This window comes from Pongo abelii, chromosome 1 (genome assembly GCF_028885655.2).
Source record: "Pongo abelii isolate AG06213 chromosome 1, NHGRI_mPonAbe1-v2.0_pri, whole genome shotgun sequence".
Classification (NCBI taxonomy): Eukaryota; Metazoa; Chordata; class Mammalia; order Primates; family Hominidae; genus Pongo; species Pongo abelii.
Genome location: NC_071985.2, coordinates 136,178,517 through 136,198,945, shown reverse-complemented (window position 1 = coordinate 136,198,945; position 20,429 = coordinate 136,178,517). Strand labels below are relative to the sequence as shown.

Here is a 20,429-nt window from a genome sequence, read left to right as displayed (position 1 = left end):
GACTATTTTTCTACTCTCTACTAATGTGAGTTCAGCTTTTTTAGATTACATATGTAAGTGAGATAATGTGGTATTTGTCTTTCTTTCTTTGGCTTATTCACTTAGCACACACAGTGTCCTCTTAAAATGACATTTAATATCCCATTTCTAGTTCATTATTATTTAAGTAATTTGCAAGTACATTCTCATTTTAAAAGATTAAACGAAAGGAACATGTAAAGAATAAAGCTGGGGGCTGGGCTTGGTGGCTCATACTGGTAATCCCAGCACTTTGGGAGGCTGAGGTGGGTGGATTACCTGAGGTCAGGAGTTCAAGACCCTCCTGACCAACATGGTGAAACCCTGAGTCTACTAAAAATACAAAAAAAAAAAAAAAAAATCAGCCAGGCATGGTGCCAGGTGCCTGTAATCCCAGCTACTCGGAGGCTGAGGCAGAGAGAATTGCTTGAACCCAGGAGGTGGACCTTGCAGTGATCCCAGATGCGCCACTGCACTACAGCCTGGGTGACAGAGCGAGACTCTGTCTCAAAAAAAAAAAAAAGAATCAAGCTAGGGCCTACACATGGATAGATGTGGAGGAGGGGCACTTAGGATGACCAGTGGACGCCCCATTGAGAGGGGATATTTGAATAATGAACTTCAAAGTGGTTAGGTAATAAGCCACTTATTCCAGACCGAAGGAATAATCAATGCAAAGTTCCTTCTGTTGAAAAAAATGCTTTTATAATTTTATTTTTCATTTTCTAAAGCCCTTCAATCTCCTTGATTTTTTTTTTTGTAGTTGGTTATGCCTTAAGACAACAGTATTTATATCTTTTTTTGTAGTTGGTTTTGCCTTACGACAACAGTATTTTGAGGATACTAATTACAGTATTTAAAAAATACATCACTATATGCTGAGTTATTTTTTCAGTGTTAGCATTTATGTTTATCTTGTTCTCATTCTCTTCATCCCCCTTTGTTGTCTTTTCGTGTTTCAGAATGGACAATTAGATTTTGTTAAAGTTGTATGCTTTTCTCTAGGATAAAGTAATGAAGAGCGTCTACTAAGCTGTTACCCCCATTCCCCCCAAATATCAAAGAGGCTCTTATTCTGGGCCAACAAAACTCCCTTTAGAATTTCTGGTACTAGGCTGGGCGTGGTGGCTCACACTTGTAATTCCAGCACTTTGGGAGGCCAAGGTGGGCGGATCACGAGGTCAGGAGATCAAGACCATGGTGAAACCCCGTCTCTACTAAAAATACAAAAGTTAGCCGGACGTGGTGGCAGGCGCCTGTAGTCCCAGCTACTCGGGAGGCTGAGGCAGGAGAATGGCGTGAACCCAGGAGGCGGAGCTTGCAGTGAGCTGAGATTGCGCCACTGCACTCCAGCCTGGGTGACAGAGCGAGACTCTGTATCAAAAAAAAAAAAAAAAGAATTTCTGGTACCAGCAGGGCACTTTGGCTCATGCCTGTAATCCCAACACTTTGAGAAGCTGAGGTAAATTCGGGGCAGCAGTGAACTGGTCACACCACTGCACTCCAGCCTCAGCAACAAAGTGAGACAGTCTCTTAAAAAAAAAAAGAAAGAAATTCTGGATCCTTTAAGGTAGATTTGTTGTTGTTTTCTTCTTTTAATGGTGAGGGTACAAGTTGGTCAGAGGAGGGAGAAGAGAAATTTAGCTCTTTTGTTAATGAACTAGACTTTCTGTTCATCCGTTTTTCACCCACTCCCTCCTCCTGTGAACCTGCCAATTTCTAATTTGGTTCCTGTGGCTGCTACCAGTATAACACCTGTTTGCTGTGTGTTCACTGTGTCTCCAGTCCGTTTGGTTCCATTCATTTTCTGTATTCCAGGAATTTGATAAAATTATTCTCAGCTAATGATAACCTTCCCTCCCTTCAGTGTTTGTTTATTTTATATTCATTCACTTCTAGGCATTTTAATAGAGTTTCATAATAGAAGACATGCAAATGAGTATGCATTAACCATGAATTCTTCCACATCCCTTCATGAAATCACCAGGTCCTGTTAGTTCACACTTTTTAATTACCTGCCTGGTTTTCTCCATCTTTCCTGCTACTTGTATTGCTCAAACACACTCACCTGTTGGCTATATTACTACGACAGTTCTCTTTATAAACTACTTTCTTTTTCTTTTCCCTCCTGGAATTTTTTTCTCCCTAGTACAGCCAGTACATATCTTTCTCAAATGCACATATCTAAGTTACTCCCATGCAGTAGGTCCTGTTCATACTCAGGGTAAAGGCCCTTTCTGAGATTACTACTTTTTGTCTTGTCTTATGACTACTCCCACCCTATTTCTTATGCTTCTGCCCCAAAAATAATGGTGCATCCTGTAACCTGGCATGCTTTCTCCTGATGTCAGTTGTTTGCTGCCATTATATCACTGCTCTCATGCATGGAATATTGTGGGTTGGCCTGCCTTTTGCACCGCCCTTCCTCCATTTCACACTTCACATGGCCAGTGTTAAATATCTTGAGGTCTCCCTTTAGATATTTCGTCCCCTAAAAGCTATCCCCTGATAAGCAAAGAGTAGATTAGGTTTGGATTGAGAGCATTAACTCCGAATGAGATACTGCTATGCACATAACCAGAGTGGCTAAAATTAAAAGGATAGGTAATAAAATACTGGTGACAACCATTTTTGAAAACTTGAAATATCTATTGAAGTTGAGCATATACCTATTCTTTGATGTAGTAAACTCGCTCCTAGTTAACATACCTGAGAACGTATACATATGTATATTAAAAGATACGTACAAGAAAGTTCATGGAACGCTGTATGTAATAGCCCAAAAAACTATAAATCATCCAAATGTTCAACAGCAGCAGAATATGTTGTGGTGTGTTCATTTAGTGGAGTATTGTATAGTAATAAAAATGAACAAGCTACTGCTGCCTGCAAAACATGGGTAGTGTACATCATAATTATTGAAAGAAGCCAAACCAAAGTAGAATACATCTGATACGATTCCATTTATGTAACTTGGAGGAAGCATGAGTATGGCTTCTAGGGTGTTGATAATATTTATATATATATATGCTTGTAGATGTAGCTAATATCTCTGGAAGGATACCGAAGATACTGAAGATAATACTGTGAGGGATTGGTAGGGGAAAATGGACTAGGTGACAGAGTTGCAGGAGAATTTTTAATCTTTTATACCACTTTTATATCATGATCATGGATTCCTGTTTTAAAAAACACATTTTATTATTTGAAGCAGCAGATGTTAGTGTTTTTCTAAGTTGTGGTAGTCTATGCTTGTTATTATAGATAAATACAGTAAGAACATGTTCACCAATGAAGAAGATAATATTGCAATGAGCTACTTAAAATATTTAAATATATTTAAACATTTGAATAGATACTGGTCTATAAATCTAATTTTACCAATTTACAATTATTTTTTCAATAATAGTATCAAGATGTCTACTAAATCTATCACATTTCAAAATGTTGAGTTTTAATTAGTCATTTTGGCTAATACATAAATTTATAGATAAAATTAAGTAGCATTTAAATGATCGTTTAGATATGTATCTGAACTCTCAAGCCGTGTGATCTGTGGTTATATATTTTAGTAAAATGACTGTTCTTGTTTATTCTCCTGAGTGTCCTAATTCTTTTGTATTCTCTTTCATTAACCTGTTAATATAGATTTTTCAAACTGTAAACCTATGTATAGGTATTTGTGGTATTTGTCATTGTTATATTTTAGAACTATTTGCCTTAGTATGTTTTTTGACCACAGATAAGGTAGAAAGAAATTATTTCCTTATCATAGACTGTCATAATAATAATAACAGGAAAGGGATAATAGTAATAAAGGCAGTCTTTTGGAGCATTTAACATAATATTTGATTGACGGATTTCCTACAAATACTGTGTTTATTCAATTTTATGGGTATATTTTTTCACATTTTAAAGTCTCAGAAATTTGATGTGTCCTACAATAGTCTATCTTCCATAGTTCAATTGGCAAAATCTTATTAGTCATACGTAAAACAATAGTGCATTTTATAATTGATGGTATATTTGATACCATAAAATGTATGGGAAATATCCTTCATATTGTATCTTGAAGTTTACCTGAGAATTTTGTGGTTTTGGACTAGACTACACGTTGGTTTCTATTCTAAAAATTTTGGTGTCAGAAGTTAAGTGTAGTATGAAAAATGTATTTTCTGAATGTTCCTATTTTAAGATTATATTAGAAATAATAAGCTTTATGGGAGTTCTTTTGGATAATTCAGTAACCCCCTTGTTGAGATTTACAATGTACCTGTTTTATGGAGTGATTAATGTTACAGTTTTATTGTTTTCCAAATTTCTGTTTAAAACATTTTCTGATGGTATATGTGTCTGTAAAACTACATCTTGTTCTTTTGAGAATAAATTACATATCATACCTTTGCTTGTTCAACATTGATCCCAAAGCCTGGATAATTTTTTTGAATGAAATACTAGTAGAATATTTGATTTATTAAACAGGTAGTACCTGGCTCATGGCAGGTGCTTAAAAATATTTGTTGAGTGGCCATTTAATTTTGTTTAATCTGTGTAAGTTCTAAGAACAAAGTGAACTAGTAGTGTTGTAACAGGTAGCAAAGTATGTGACAATAATGGGTATGTTTCTAAACTACATAATCTTAATTTCCAGCGTGCTCAAGCAGTTCTTCAAGCTGTGACAGCTGTCCAGACAGCAAATACTCCTCTTAGTGGCACCACAGTTAGCGAGAGTGCAGTGACTCCAGCCCAGAGTCCAGTACTTAGAATAATTATTGACAACATGTACTACCCTGTAACACTTGATGTTCTTCACCAAGTAAGTTTAATCTGCATAATACCTATAAATTAGAGAAATAATAATATAGTAAATAAATAATGTTTTGATTTTAATGTTTTAACAGATATTTTCTAAGTTTGGTGCTGTATTGAAGATAATCACATTTACAAAAAATAACCAGTTTCAAGCTTTGCTCCAGTATGGTGATCCAGTAAATGCTCAACAGGCAAAACTAGTAAGTCTTTCTTTTGAGATGGTGATTTTTTTTATTGAAATGTATATGTAGAAAAATATATATATGTATGTATACTTAATGATATCTTGTAGCATTATAGATAGTAGAAATTGATGGCATTAAAATAATATTAAGAAACCTTAATATTTGTCATAAAAGAGAAATATTTATTTTTAGGAAAATCATAGTTGTAATTAACCATAATATAGGCTTCTATTATTTTACTTTTTTTTTTTTTTTTAATTTAAGGACGAAAGTTTGTACTCTTAAGAAAAAAGCAGGACTATATTGTGGATGTGCATCAGCATAAGATTTGAAGTGGCTTTTACTGGGAATTTCAAAGTAATTAGTTTTCAAGAGAGTTTGGCTGAAATACACAGATGTGGCTCAAATGCTATGATAGGCTCTCAGTTTATTTAAAACTATATATTCTCTTTAATGTCTTTTTTTTAAAGGTTTTATGAATAGGTTTCTAGTCACTTTTTATTCATATCATTTATCTTTTTTGTCATTGTTATATATGGAGGATGTAAGGTCATTGAGAGATGTAAAATTTTCTGTCAAGGCTGCCACTGAAAACTGCATACCACGTCTTTGCTTCCAAGTACCTTAATCTTCTGTTTGTATATCTTAAATCTACTTTTGCTCTGTCTCTTTAACTTTTTGTGCCATAGTATCTCATTATTATTACTATTCCATTATTAAGCCATTAAAAATTCATTATTAAGCCATTATTATGAAACCATTTAATAAGCTTACATTTGTCTTAACTGGTTTTCTTCCTTTCATTCTTTCTTTTACTTTCAGATTAATTATTGTCTCTAATACTTAAATGCTTCCTCCAGATCAAGATTACTTCTGTGGAGCCCAGACCATTTTTTATAATTGTTTCATTGCATTTCCATCCTCACAACCTCATTTTGGGAGCAAAATTAGTTGTAGGTAGCAGAAATGCTATACAAGTAATAATAGCATAATTGTAATAGTTTACCAAGTGCTGTAGTGTCATTTTTTCTGACCACTACTCTATATTGTCAACAAAACAGGGTTTTCCCCTGCGTTACAGGAGGATGCTAAGATTTAAAGAGGTGAATTACTTACAGTGAACACCACCTATAAGGTAGACATTTTTTCAGTCTTAGCCTTTCTCTCCAGTACGCTGCTTCTCACTGGTTCTCGGGTATAATCTAATCTTATTATGCTTTCTGCTTCAGGCATAGGTTAACAATTAGAATTCTCTTTCTTTTTTTTTTTCCAAAAAATGATTATCCTCCTTTCACATGCCCTGGCTACCAAAATCAGTGTGGTATGAGGTTTTATAAATAGGAGACAGTCTAGAAGTCGTGGTTTCTGTGACATTTTTCACAACTTCAAACATTTAAATATAGTTTACATTTTTCTTGGTGTGGAATATTTTCCTTGCTCTTCTGACCCCAAAGAAAAGTATTTGTTAGAGGACCAATTAAATGAAATTTGAATGGGGATTATACTGTGTTTGAGCTATAATTCTTATGGGGAAAATAGTTTATATGTGTATCTTGTCTGAAGTAATACATAGTTACATTTAATCTCATCATAAAAGTACCTCAATTATGTCAACTGTTTGAAATTTTTGTTTAATCTTCTGTGAACAGATACTAAGCATCCAACTATAATATTGATGTTTGTGCACAGGTATGCACTCAGGTCTTCTTGACAAAGATCTAAAGTTAAAATTCTAAGAGAGTAGATAATTGTTTTACTAAGTACTTATTCTGGTATCAGAACTCACACTTCACTTATTAGAGAAGGAAAAAGAAATTTGTTTCCTAAACTTGCTTTGCCCCATTACCTTGTAATCTAGACCCTTTGGTAAAATTTACATTTTTGATAACTACAGTAATGTTGATTTTACATGCCTGCATCTGGGTTCTACTTAGAGAATATCACATAATATTACGTAATCTGACAATTGGTACCAGTTTAAATCCATCAACATCAACTACAAATAAGCCCTCTACTCTACTTTAAAAATCTCTTCACATTTCTTCAGTCAACAGTTTTTCTGTTTTTCACAATGCCTATATCAGATAGAAATTTTCCCTTCTACCATATCTCTCCTCACTCTCACTTGCTTGAAGAGGAAAATCACATGGAAGCTTCATCAGCTTTTCTTGCAAAATCTGCTAATACTCACACTTGTCTTTCTCTTTTAATAAAAGGCATAGATGTTTAGTTATCTAAGACCAGTAAACACCAAAGCCTATCGTCTTCTGCCTCTCAAGAGACTGCACTATCTGTCATCCCCTCTTTCTCATTTATTTTTCACTATATTGGCCACTTTTCACCAGTTTCAAGCATTCTCAGCTTCTTTCATTTTAAATGAATTTATCTTCAACTTTCAATCCATCATCTGTAACTCTACATACTTTCTATCACCCTGCCTCCCCTCTCCCTTTTCACTCATAACCAGACTTCTTAAATAGGCTATCTTTGTTGTTTATTATCTCCTCATTTCTCTACTTACTATAATTTGGTTTCAGCACTGTTGACCCAAATTGCTCTTTCCCAGTGTCACCAGTGATTTATTAGAGTAGCTAAATGCTAGTGATATGATTTAGTCCTTGTCTTACTTAATATCTAGATAATATTTAGCACTGTGCACCATTGTCTTAAAATTCTCTTTCTTCCTGGTCTCTGATACTTCTCACGTAGGTTTATCCTACCTCTCTATTTCTTCCTTGTCTTGTAACTCCCCTTCTACCTGGGAGGCCTCACCTGCTCTCACAGCTCCATTAAACCTCTGTGATTCAGAGTTCACATCACATTTTCTAGCTCAGACCTCTCCTAAGAGACTCACACTAAGAACCTGGCGGACTAATGAATATCTTCAAACTTAGTGTGTTCAATCCAGCTCCTGTTTTTGGTGTCCGCTGTGTTAGTAAAGTGCAAGATACCAACTTCAGTCTCATTAACAAGCCAGTAAGCATGGTATTTTTCCCATTCTTGCCAGCCTTTCGTCAGATATTATTGATTATACCTCCTAAATTTTTGTTGAATCTGGCCTTTTTTCTCCAACTCTTGCTACTACTGCAGTCTAAGCTAGTGTTATTCAAGATGCTGGTCTCTCAAGGTAGTAGTGTGTGTCAAACTGAAATCAGCATACCTCTAGCAACAGTATGCTTAATGTTGATATTGGCATAAATTTTGACACAGACTTCTTATATTCATGCAGAGTAGCCTGGGCTTCTGGACCGTCAATCATAATTTAAGTAGCATTGATGTAGTAATAATTCTCTTTCATATCTCTACTTCCTTGGCCTTCTGACTGAACTCACCATTTTGACATCTTCCCCTACCTCCATTATTTTTCCAGAGTACTAAGAATCATCTCAACCTCAAGTCATATTGCTTCTAATCACAATACCCTTTAGTGACTTTTTTGTCCTTGCAATAAAGTCCACAGTCCTTATCATGGCTTATAAGACTCTAAATCAGTCCTCAGCTTGCCTCTCCATTCTCCTCTCATGCCTTTTTAGCTATATTGGACTTCTTTAAATAGCTTGCATATACTGTATTTTCTCTGATGTCTCGATCTTACAGATTGCTGTTCCATTTGCTAATACTATTTTTTCTCTTCATCTCTTTATGCCCAACTTCTGCTTCTCTTTGTCTTTCAAGTATCAGTTTAGAAGCCTCTTCCTGAGATAAGTCTTCTGTAACATTTCAACTGGATTAGATCCCTTCCTTTCTTAGTTCTCAGTATCACACATAAAATTTATAATTTGTTAAATGTGTATATTTTCTGTTGGACTGTAAGTTCTGAGTACCATGTCTGCTTTGTTCTCTGCTGTATTTATTAAGCATTGACATTTAGGGTGAAAATCAGAAGTCATAGTAACAATCCTAATTATCAATAAAAAGTATTTTATGCGATCCTCATATTTATTAAAGAAAACACCTTAATACCTTTTAGAAAATCTTGTTTATTTATTGGAAAGTAGTGTATTAGGCAAAGATGTGTCTTCTCTTAGCATTCTAATTCAGCTTTTAAAATGTTGAGGAATATAATTACTTGATGCATAAAAATATCAATCTTTTTAATAGTATAATAAGACAGATAATGTAATCTCCTTTTCACCTGGGATTTAAAAATTGTTTTACATAGTCCTTACATTATAACACACATAAGTAGGAAATGGTTCTTTTCAGTTTTTGTTATTAGAAACAGCTTTTCAGAAACATGTCTTTATTAGGAATATCTTTAGTTGACACTGGACAGTATATTGTGTCTTTTGGAAGTCCTGTTCATATGATCATTTTATTTTAACATATAAGTGGGTTGATTCTTATTATTTATTTCTTCCAGGAGATTCCATTTCATCACTAACTGATAATAAAAATAAATATGAGATAAAACATTTGCGGCAGTAAGATTATGTCATTCATTTCCTTCTCACAGAGTACACATTGCTTTATGCACATTCTTTGAGAGACCTAGTGGAATTATCCTTTCCTAATTTCTTGGGCAAAGATTCTCCTTGACATCTGCTTAATTTACAATCTGTATATTTTACATTCATATTAATGGAGAATTTATGATGAAATCAGTGGTTTTAGGATGCTTTAGGAAAATCCTGCATAATATACCAGGGGGGTTATTTGATATTGGTAAATAATTAGTCTGAAGTATTACATTAGTATTATAAGCTTAATTTTGTGTTGTTGATTTTGATAATTTTTCATGACTTGCCAAAAATTGAAAAGTAGATATTTAAAGAATTTGGAAGTTAAGATTTCTCTCAGCGTGTGTTAAATCTGATCCCCAACAATCTCTTCAAAAAAGTAAGTTATAAATAGTAAACAATGAGAAAAATGGAAATAGTTTTATTTTGGCTTTTCATGTTTTCGGTCCATATGCAATGTTTCATTGTGCTGCTTTAATTATGCTTTCTGCGCCTAATATCTTTCCTGTGTTTTGATTTCCATGTTTTAGCCATAAACTTTAAATTTACTTGAAAATTCTTTTTCTGATTGTTTTTGCTTACTGTCTAAACCTTCACTGTGAGTAGGCACATTTGGAAGGTCTTTCTGCAAATTTTCTTGAGCTTTTACTGTCAGAAATCTTTGCTTCAACAAGATCACCGCATTCCTGATTGCTGAACCACAGGACTGGTTTGTGTGCTACTGCCATTTCTTGGGATTTTGCAAATATATGAGCTTGAAGTGAGCTTGCATATATTTTTTAAATTTGATTTTACTCCCTTTCTTATTTGTGGTCACCTACTTTAACCAACTATTTAAAATACCTGAATTTTTGTTCTCATACACCCTCAGCTCCTATTTCTTTCCTCTTTTGCTAACAGATGATTAATTTACATCTTGTTTGCTTATTTCTGTAGCTCTCGTACCTTAGGTATACTTGTGCATCTTCCACCTACATAAAGTTTTTGTTTTTGTTTTTAATGTTCAAAGGGAAAATTTCAAAGGTTCCTGGAGGGCTTTCTAACAATTGGCATATTCATTGTTAGATAATTTGGCAGTCGACCTCAGTATTGCTGGGAAAGAATTCAGCTCCTAAAAAACTTAGTGTATGTTTAGTAATTTTGTATCAGCGCTTTTAGCATTAACCTAGATGCTGTGACTCAAACCCAGCTCTTTTCTCATAAGGTATCATTTTCTCTTTGATCACATTGAAGTAGTCACCTAAGAGTGAATTTTGCTTCTTATCTTTTGATATTTATCTATTGTGTAGAAACATCAATTCTATTACTTATCTCACATTTTACCTATAGGAATACTACATTAGTAAATGAATACCTATCTTCAGTGGTTTGTTCGCCTTTACACCAGGGTATTGAATTAATAGTTATGTTATTCTGGCTGATAAAGTTGATTAATACATGGCTTCCACTTTTATGTGATGATAGGTACCTTGCCTAACCCAAATGTAATTCAGATCCTGATGTGTATGAACTCTCTTTGAGTTTTTACCAGTGCTGTATTGAAGTGGATGAACCTGTGTTGAATTATTTTCTAGGTTAGTTTTTAGCTAGGTAAATTAGTCCATAAAAAAATTCATGTATTAAGAGAAAAGGTTTTATATTCCCAGAGGTGAGAATATTTGAATTAAAAGCTTTATATACTTAAGCAACTGTAGAGGTTTACTTTTTCCATAACACGACATGTTTATTCTTCTAATGAAAAGTTAACGGTATGTTCACCTGTTCTCTAGTTTGTTTCCAGCTTATATCCAGCTGAACTAGAAATGGTGATTATGTAGGAGCAGAAAAAATACAAGATAATCATAGCGGTAACATAGTCCTTTATAATTCATGATGTATTTTCATATATGTTGTCTTTAATTTACTCCTCTTAATAACCCTGTGAAGAAGCATGACAGCCATTGTCATCATTCCTGTTTTCCCAATTAAGAAATTGAGATTCAGAGAGGTTAAATAACTTAAGATGACCTAAAAGAGTCTAGGCTTTTAATTAATCCTAGACCTGGCACTCGTCAGTTTCAGAACTTTTCTGGAATGACATTGGATTTGCTAATTTCATCAAGATAATCTGATTGGGGGTGAACATTTCAGGAAAATACATTTTTTTCTTTTTTGCCTCATTTTATGGGAATTGCTATTATGTGTTAGGATAATTTGGTTTGAAGCAACTTTGTACAATGTGGCATCAAATAGCAGTTACCTTATAAAACTGTACTTAATCATATAAGTACTGCCATTCAGCAATAAATATATGTATAATAAAATTAACCTTATTGAGCAGAGTAGTGTGGTACTACTTTGGTAGGACTTCCTGTTTGTGACCCTTATTAGTTTTTTTTTTTAAATTAACCTATTTGCAATTTTTAAAAATTAAAAGTATTAGCATGGATGCTTAGCTGGTTGGTTGTATTTTAGGTTGAAGTAGCATTTTCTATTTAAGGAAGATAATATTTGGGGGAAACTAATACATGGACAGCTGGAACAGCAAAATTTGATATATGAAATTTGAATCCTTTTCCTGGTAGCTTTTAAGTTCGAGTTTTTGTTGTTGAGTTTTATTACTAAAATTATACTTTCACTAATTTTTATTTTTTGTTTAAGATTGCTGATATGCTTTATTCACTTTTACAGGCCCTAGATGGTCAGAATATTTATAATGCCTGCTGTACCCTAAGGATTGATTTTTCCAAACTTGTGAATTTGAATGTAAAATACAACAATGATAAAAGTAGGGATTATACTCGACCTGATCTTCCATCTGGGGATGGACAACCTGCATTGGACCCAGCTATTGCTGCAGCATTTGCCAAGGAGACATCCCTCTTAGGTATGATTTTTATTGTCTTAACCACTTTTCTCCCATTTTGCCAAATGGAAAAGTACCAGTAAGTATAATGAATCCCCCCATTTTGGACCTTACCAACTTGTGTTAGGTTTCATGAGTTTTTTTTTTCTCAAGTGAGAAGGCATATGAGTACTGTTAAGAAAAACCCAAAGTGTTCTTCATAAGTCTAATTAAAATTATTTGTTAGTTTTGTTCCTTTTAATACCTTCAGCTTCTCTTCCATGCCACTCTCCCAGAACAAAAGAAGAAAAGCTCTAATGAAAAAATACTGTTGAATTTTTAATGCCATATTAACACTTTAAACTTGATGTCACTATGCCTGCCTGAGTCTAGGCCTGAAGTTCTTGTGCGTGTTTTTCAGTGCTGATCTGATTGTTTTAATTTAGCATTGCATGGAAACAGTGAAATGTTAAGAGACAAAACATACATAATGGGTGGAGGCATATGGGATTTTTTTTGAAGCATATTGTAGTGGCCTTTTAAAAAAACAATTTACACTAGAAGAAATTTTCTGTAAAATTAATTTTGCTATTTCTTTGTGTTTTGTCTTAATCATTTATATTTTACTTTGTACCACAATGGACTTGAGCCACCTAATAAAAATGCATTGCAAACATATGCAACTTATAGTTGATAGAGTGGAATCAAGATGAAGAAAAAAATAAAGGAAAATCTTACTTTGTAAGTAAAATGTGCAAAGTGATTTATAAGTTAAGATGGAATTTTAGAGTTTCCTTTTATTTGATGTATTTCTTGATTTCTAGTATTTGTAAGATTATCTTTAAGTCATGATTTTTATATATATGGAACTCAAAATTGATAGTTGACAAACTAGCTTTTACAATTTAGTTTATGTCCATCATTTCAAAAAGAAAAAATAGTATAATGAAGTAGTTATTGGAAATATTTACTTCCCAATATATAACAGTCATGCCATCAGTTTGTGAATATGAAATCTGTAAGTGGTATATATATAGAGAGAGATACTCTAAGGCAGTTGGTATTTGATTCTGGTAACTAATCAGAATTTACTACCTGTTAATTCTGGCAACTGCAAACAAATCTGACCCTTTATTCGAATTTTCTGGTGTATCTAGCACAAGTCATAGTGTTTATTATGACTGTAGTAGATACTTTAGGTCACTTACACTCTTTCTGACAGAATCTCTACCTCTGTGTGTCTAGCTTAATTCGTAATTCAAGTTAATAGGATTGAATATTTCACAATGTGCAGTTTTTAAAGGCAAAGTCAAGAGTGAAAGAGTGAAACATGGTTTTTGCTTATAATTATTACTAAAGATTATTAAAGTCTTCACTGATAGACATTGTTTTAGAAAGAATCAGAATTTATTGAGTAGCTTCTAGGTCATAGGCATTCAGCTAGGTACTTGGCAGATACGTTACTTTATTAAAATAGATGGTGTCATCAAGATTTTACATATAGTTTCTAAGAAGTTGAAAAATTCACATGCAACTCATCAAAGAAACAATTTAAAGATAAAATACCAAGAAACTCCAGCTAGTATTAACAATGGACTACAATAATCACTTCTTTGGACCCTACTGAGCTATGTGTATTTGCCCATCTGAATATACTTAGATGTGCTTGGATCCTGGGTGGGAGGCTTGGTTAGAAGTCACCTGGATTCTTCTAGGTAATTTGTCACCATTTTTCTTGTGATCTTATGACTTTGGTGAAACTTTTAAAACAATAATGAAGTCATTTTTTTCTTCTTTGAGACGGAATCTCACCCTGTCGCCCATATCGGAGTGTGGTGGCACAGTCTCGGCTCACTGCAACTTCTGCCTCCCGGGTTCAAGTGATTCTCCCGCCTCAGCCTCCCGAGCATCTGGGACTACAGGCGTGTACCACCACCCCTGGCTAATTTTTGTGTTTTTTTCGTAGAGATGAGATTTCACCATGTTGGCCAGGCTGGTCTGGAACTCCTGATCTCAGGTGATCCGCCCACCTCAGCCTCCCAAAGTGCTGAGATTACAGGTGTGAGCCACCATGCCTGGCCGCTTTTGTTCATTTTTTAAGTGTTCTACATTTTTACATTAAAGGCATGTAAATTAAGTTGCTCCCTTCGCCAAAAACTTGTCTAGTGTCTTTTTCCACTTCTGTGTTGAATGTTTTAGTATAACGCATTTTTGTTTCTTTATCTCTGCCTCATAAGAAAAAGGAAAAAATGTTTAGCCTTTCCTAAGTGACTCCATTTTTTTATCTGTTTTAATGTTTTTGCATCTTGTTATAACTGGGCTTTTTAACTATACTCAAAAATAGGTAAAAGTAGGTTAGTTAAAGGTTTTAAAAATCAGATAATGGACCCTGGGTTTGATAATTCAAAAGAGATAACCGTTTATTTTTATATTTTTTATGTAAATACATGTTTCTGTACAAAATTAAAATTGCTCTGTATTTGCAGATTTGCATTATCTTTTAGTGTAATTGACATTTTACTTAGAATTTGTTTTAAAAGATAGTTTTAATACCTGTGTAGCATGTTCATGAGTATGTCGTACCTTTGACAGTGGACATGTAGGCTATTCCATACTTTTTATTAAAACACCCTTGTACTTTTTTGCCTCTCAAATTATTTTCTTAGACTAGATTCCTAGGATTAGAATTATTGGGTCAAAGAAAATGTTAAAGCCTATTTACATTATTTGCAAATTTCTTCATCTAAAGGTGATATTAACTTAAACTAACATTAATTATATATGAGGCTGGGTGTCCTACTTTTTCCCCTACCAGCATACTATTTTTTAATTTCACAAGATTAATTTGATAGGAAAATGTCTATTAATTTCTGTTAAGATTTAGTTTACAATCTTTAAATGTTTATTTGATAGTCACAATTCTCTAAATTTCTTGCCTGCATTCTTTCTGTTAGGATGTACAGTAATTCTCATAAAATGCATAGTAAGGATATTAATATGCATATTTTGGATGAACCAAGCCTTCAGCTTTGTTCATGTATGTTAGGTCAGTTTTTGGAAAAGTATTTTTTAATAATCTATCTTTTTAAATAATTGATTTCAATCCCAAAGTATTCATTTGTAGGACATGAAGACACAATTTTCTTCTTCAGACATTTGGTGAATATTTTGATCTCAGTTTCCACTTCTCTTTTTGCTTTTTAAACATTGTTTACAGTGATATATCCAATATTGCATGGGTGAGGTCATGCCTTTTAGAATAATAACTGGATCTTTTCCGCTAATTATTTAATCAGATGACTTCAACAAACTAGTATTGGTGGGATTAACTTCCTGCCCAGTCTTCCTGTAACAGTACTTGTTCAAAATGAAATAATTAATATAGTATTTATTTCAAAAATTTTGTAAGAACACAAATATAAGGTGATACTCTTTTGCTAAAATTTGTGGGAGGGTTCACTTTACCTTGTATGATTTTTATATTAGATCTAGCTACTTGACTGAATTTAATTACTTTAGAATCAGTACTATAAATTTTAATCGATTTATTTTACGCAGTAATTTTTTAAGACTAACATTTATGTCTGGCTTTTCTGTTTCCTTTAATGCTAGGTATCACAGTGTCTCAGAAAATGTAATTTGTTCAAAGAAAGGAGACTGAGTGTAATGAGTTTAAAATCTGACATCTAAAATACATAATCACAAACATGGCTGACTATTAGTCATTCGCATATTCTGTTTCAAAGAACACGGTGATCAAAAATCCTTCAGATTATAAATTGAGACATCATTATAATGGATCATTTTATCATGTTAAGAGGTGTAGTTAATTTATTAAGGGGTAGATCACTTTTAGAAAAATTGCTGGAAGTAATTTTTCATGATCATGTTATCTACATTCTAAAAATTAGGAGAGAGAGTGTGTACAAAGAGTATTTTAGAACTTTCCTTGTATTTCAAATTGAATAACAGGCATTCTCATCATAAAGTTTTTAAAAGAAAGGCAAAGCAGACTTTTTGTAGGAAATCATTGACATTAAAATAGTTATAATTGTGAACAGATACAACATTTATTCATGAAGGTAAACATGTAGGTCTTATAGAACCTTGTTTCTCAAAATTTTGCTGCACATTGAAGTCACCAGATTCTATCCCAGGCTGAGAATAAAGAGTGGGTCACAGGCATTCCTATGCTTTTAGGATCTCAAGATGATTTTTACCATGTAGCAAGAGTTGAGAATTACTGCTGCAGAAAAGAGCTTGTAACTTAATGTCGTTTAAATCTATTTTGGTACAGTTCTGCTGCACAATTTTAATTAGCTGTTAAACTGAATTTTTAATTTTCTGTATGTTTGTGATACATAAAATTAACTGGAAAACTTATTTTGATTTTCTTTGTTACATTTTTATGGGTTATTCATTTGGTAATATTTATTAATTTATTATTAGAAATTTCAGCTATATGCTAATATAATGAATCCCATACACCTGTCATCTTGGTTCAATAGTGCTGACACTTAGTTTTATCTATTCAGTTTTTCTTTTGTATTCTAAAGCAAATCCTTGACATTGTGACATGTCTTCTCAAATATTACCATAGTATCTCTAAAATAATTACATTTTCGTACCAAACCATAATATGATTATTACACTTACCAAAATTGACAATGATTTCTTAATGTCATCAAATACCCAGCTTACATTAAAATTTCACCAATTATTTTGAAAATGCTTTTAAAGTTTGATTTGTTCAGAACAAGGTCCTATTGGAGGGCCGCACATAGTATTTGGTTGTTATATCTCATTAGTCTGTTTCAGTCTGTAATAGTCCTCTCCCTCTCTCTACTCCCAATCTCACGTCCATTTACTTATGAAGTGATGTGGTTATCCTTTTAGAAAGTTTCACAGATTAGACTAGTCTGGCTGTTTCCTTTAGAGTGTCATGTTAACTTGTTCCTCTATCTGCTGCGTTTCTTATATAAACTTAAAGTTAGTTCCAAAGGCTTGATAAGATTTAGAGACTTTTTTTTTAAAGTGTTTCTTGTGCTTCCTATTGTGTCTCAGTAGGAGACATCTAATATCTGGTTGCTCCACTTTTAGTGATTTTAATGATGCTTTAAGACTGATTGTGGATTTGGGTGTTGACATTCTGATCCTTTCGTTACATTTTTTTCTACTAATGATTTTAGTATCCAATAATGGTTGCTGCCTTAATTAATTTCACTAGTGGGTTGCAAATATTGCTTTTTCTCCCCTAATTCACATATTCCTTTTCTACATTAATTAGCTGAAAATCTTTATAAAGTAGAATTTTCCTTCATCAACTAGAATTATCAACCTTGTAATTCAGTTTGTTCAGGATAATTAGTTAAATTCTTGGATTTATTTGCTAATTTTAAGTTGGTACCCAGCTTTTGTTTTCAGGTAAGTACTTAAACCAGCTTATGAACAGGTACATTATAGATTCTTCCCACTGTCTGCTTTAAACTTTAAAACTGTCAGTTGTTTGCAGGTTCTAGTAGCCCCAAGTGGTTTGAAATGGTGACCTTAGCCCAGATGTATTTAATTATTTAATTTGGCCTTGACCAGTGGCCCAAAAAAGGAAGGGGGTTGGTGGGATGGATAAATGACTAAACAAAATTAATTAAAATTTAGAAATTTTTCTCTCAGAAGGAATTCATGCCCATAAAACAAAGACCAGGATACATTCATATTTTCTCAGTAAATACCAATAGATTATAAATACTTTTCTTGTATATATAATTGTGAAAAAAAAAACATCCGGGTATGCATGTTATTTATTCATTGAGAGGATATACATCTCTCAGGTGTTTTTTGTTGTTGTATGTATACTTTTGTGTAGTCTGCCTGTTTATTCTTTTTGAATAGGATGATATGTACAATTAAACATCTTTTGTGAAATGTGGTTTTTAAAATACATTATTGCATTTCATCTACAGTGATGAAGGGAAAAACTACAAAGCTAGACAGATTGCAAATTAGTTTGCAGTAGTGAGGTAATAGAGCAATACCCATATATTTTCTTACAATATATGTAGATGATGTCTGTGTTCTTTACTTCTGTGTGTGTGTATGTGTTTTTAAACAAGATTCATTGTAGTCTTTTAGATATAATTTAATAAATTTAGGCTGTTCAGGGTTTCAGTATCCTACAAATATGAATGCTGCTTCTAAGTTTTTGGGTTTCTTGAACCAGAGCTTAGAACAAAAATATGGCATGGTATTTTCATGGTTTAGTAAGGCTACTTTTAGTTAATTATTGTGATGTAGGCCATTAAGTAGACTTTTCTAAAACGAAACCCCAGAGAAGAGGGGTTTTGAAGATACGTGTATACTGGTTTCTAAGAACTAATCTTTTTGGATCATTGGTATTGGTAGAAGGGATTCACTGTGTTTTCTGCCACCATTGGATCTCTGTATAGTTTGGCTCCACTATCAAAATGCTTAGATAGATCCCTTTGCAATAGTTGCCACCCTAGGAATAGCTAGAAAATTATTAACTTAATACTAGTTACTTAGATTCCACCTCTGTTGCTTGGAGTTGTTTTTTTTTTTTTTTTTTTTTTTTTGAGACGGAGTCTGGCTCTGTCGTCCAGGCTGGAGTGCAGTGGTGCGCAATCTTGGCTCACTGCAAGCTCCGCCTCCTGGGTTCACGCCATTCTCCTGCCTCAGCCTCCCAAGTAGCTGGGACTACAGGCACCCGCCACCACACCCAGCTAATTTCTTTGTATTTTTTTAGTAGAGACGGGGTTTTACCGTGTTAGCCAGGATGGTCTTGATGATCTCCTGACCTCCTGATCCTCCTGCCTCGGCCTCTCAAAGTGCTGGGATTACAGGCATGAGCCACCGCGCCTGGCCTGCTTAGAGTTTTTTATGTAATTATTTTGTGGCACAAACATTTAAAATACTGTAGCTTAGAATGAAATTGTCTCAATCCTAGGAGCCAAAAGTTTGATGAATGTGAATACTAATATTAGCTAACCATTTTTGTGTTCTGTGTCAGGCACTGTTCTTAGCCCTTTACAAGTAAGTTAATACATCATCTCTAAATGTAGTTACCATTATCGATCCCATTTTATAGATTTGGAAGGTAGGGCACAAAGAACAGTTTGCTCAGATTCCTTTAACTTTTGAGTGGCCGAGCCCTAGCACTCAAAGCCAGGTAGTCTAGTTTCAAAGTCCGTACTCTTAACTAATAAATAGTGGAATAAAATTAGATTAGCTTGACATTTTAGCCGGTCGTCTTCTCCCCTGTAGAATAGTTATCAAGAATAGTAATATACATATAGTAAAAATGTAAGTCCCATCATTTTAGCTTTCTTTTCTTTTTTTTTTTTTTCCACATACTAAGATATTTTTTGTTACCAAGTCCATTCAGTATTTAGCCTGATTATCTTATTGATTAAAAAACCAAAAATGAGTATTGTTCATGCATTGATTCAAAATTGGGTACAAAACAGGGGTAAATATGTAACATGCAAATAATAAACTCCTTTTTGACAAACAACACATTAAAATTTATGTCAATCTTATTTTTTCAAAATCCTTTTCTATATTTTATTAAGACTAATTATAGCAAATAATAGCCATAAAATTAAAACAAAAACTCATCTGCTGCAGACATATTTGAAAGCTATCCCCCAAGAAAGACCAAAGTTAATCACACATACCTAAACATGCTAGTATTTCCCAGAAATATTAAAAATACATAGATTTTGAAGCACATTGCTGAATGCCATAGTAACACCAAACTAAAAAATACATGTAAATTAAAAATTAATATTTTGTTTTCAACATAAATCAGAAATACTTGGTCAGAGGTCACACGATAATGCCTGTCCTAACTGTCTCATAACTTTGGCTTTCTCATTTCATGTGTTTTAATATCTAAGAAGTAAAAAATAGTTGGAGCATGCCTCTTTATATGTGCAATTTTAAATGATGTTGACTTCTTTGGATTATTGAACTGTCCTCTGCTATAGCTGAATTTTTAAAATGTTAATTTTGAAGTCTTAAAATGTGTCTTTTGGAAAAAACATTGGAAGAGCTAAAGTAGATAGAGTTGTTAATTTAAATTTTTTATTTTTTATTTATTTTTTTTTTTTTGAG

At 33.4% G+C, this 20,429-nt stretch overlaps 1 protein-coding gene across 9 annotated transcripts in view; it reads left to right on the top strand.

The window, feature by feature from the left end:
* The window catches only part of PTBP2 (polypyrimidine tract binding protein 2), a 92,294-nt gene that overhangs the window by 50,092 nt on the left and 21,773 nt on the right, over window positions 1-20,429 (top strand). For all 9 annotated transcript variants that reach the window (XM_002810578.6, XM_054530962.2, XM_009247563.4 and 6 more), the window contains 3 exons: window positions 4,670-4,834; window positions 4,920-5,030; window positions 12,146-12,341. In XM_002810578.6, the coding sequence (XP_002810624.2) occupies window positions 4,670-4,834; window positions 4,920-5,030; window positions 12,146-12,341 (472 nt within the window). The remainder of the gene's footprint in view (window positions 1-4,669; window positions 4,835-4,919; window positions 5,031-12,145; window positions 12,342-20,429) is intronic.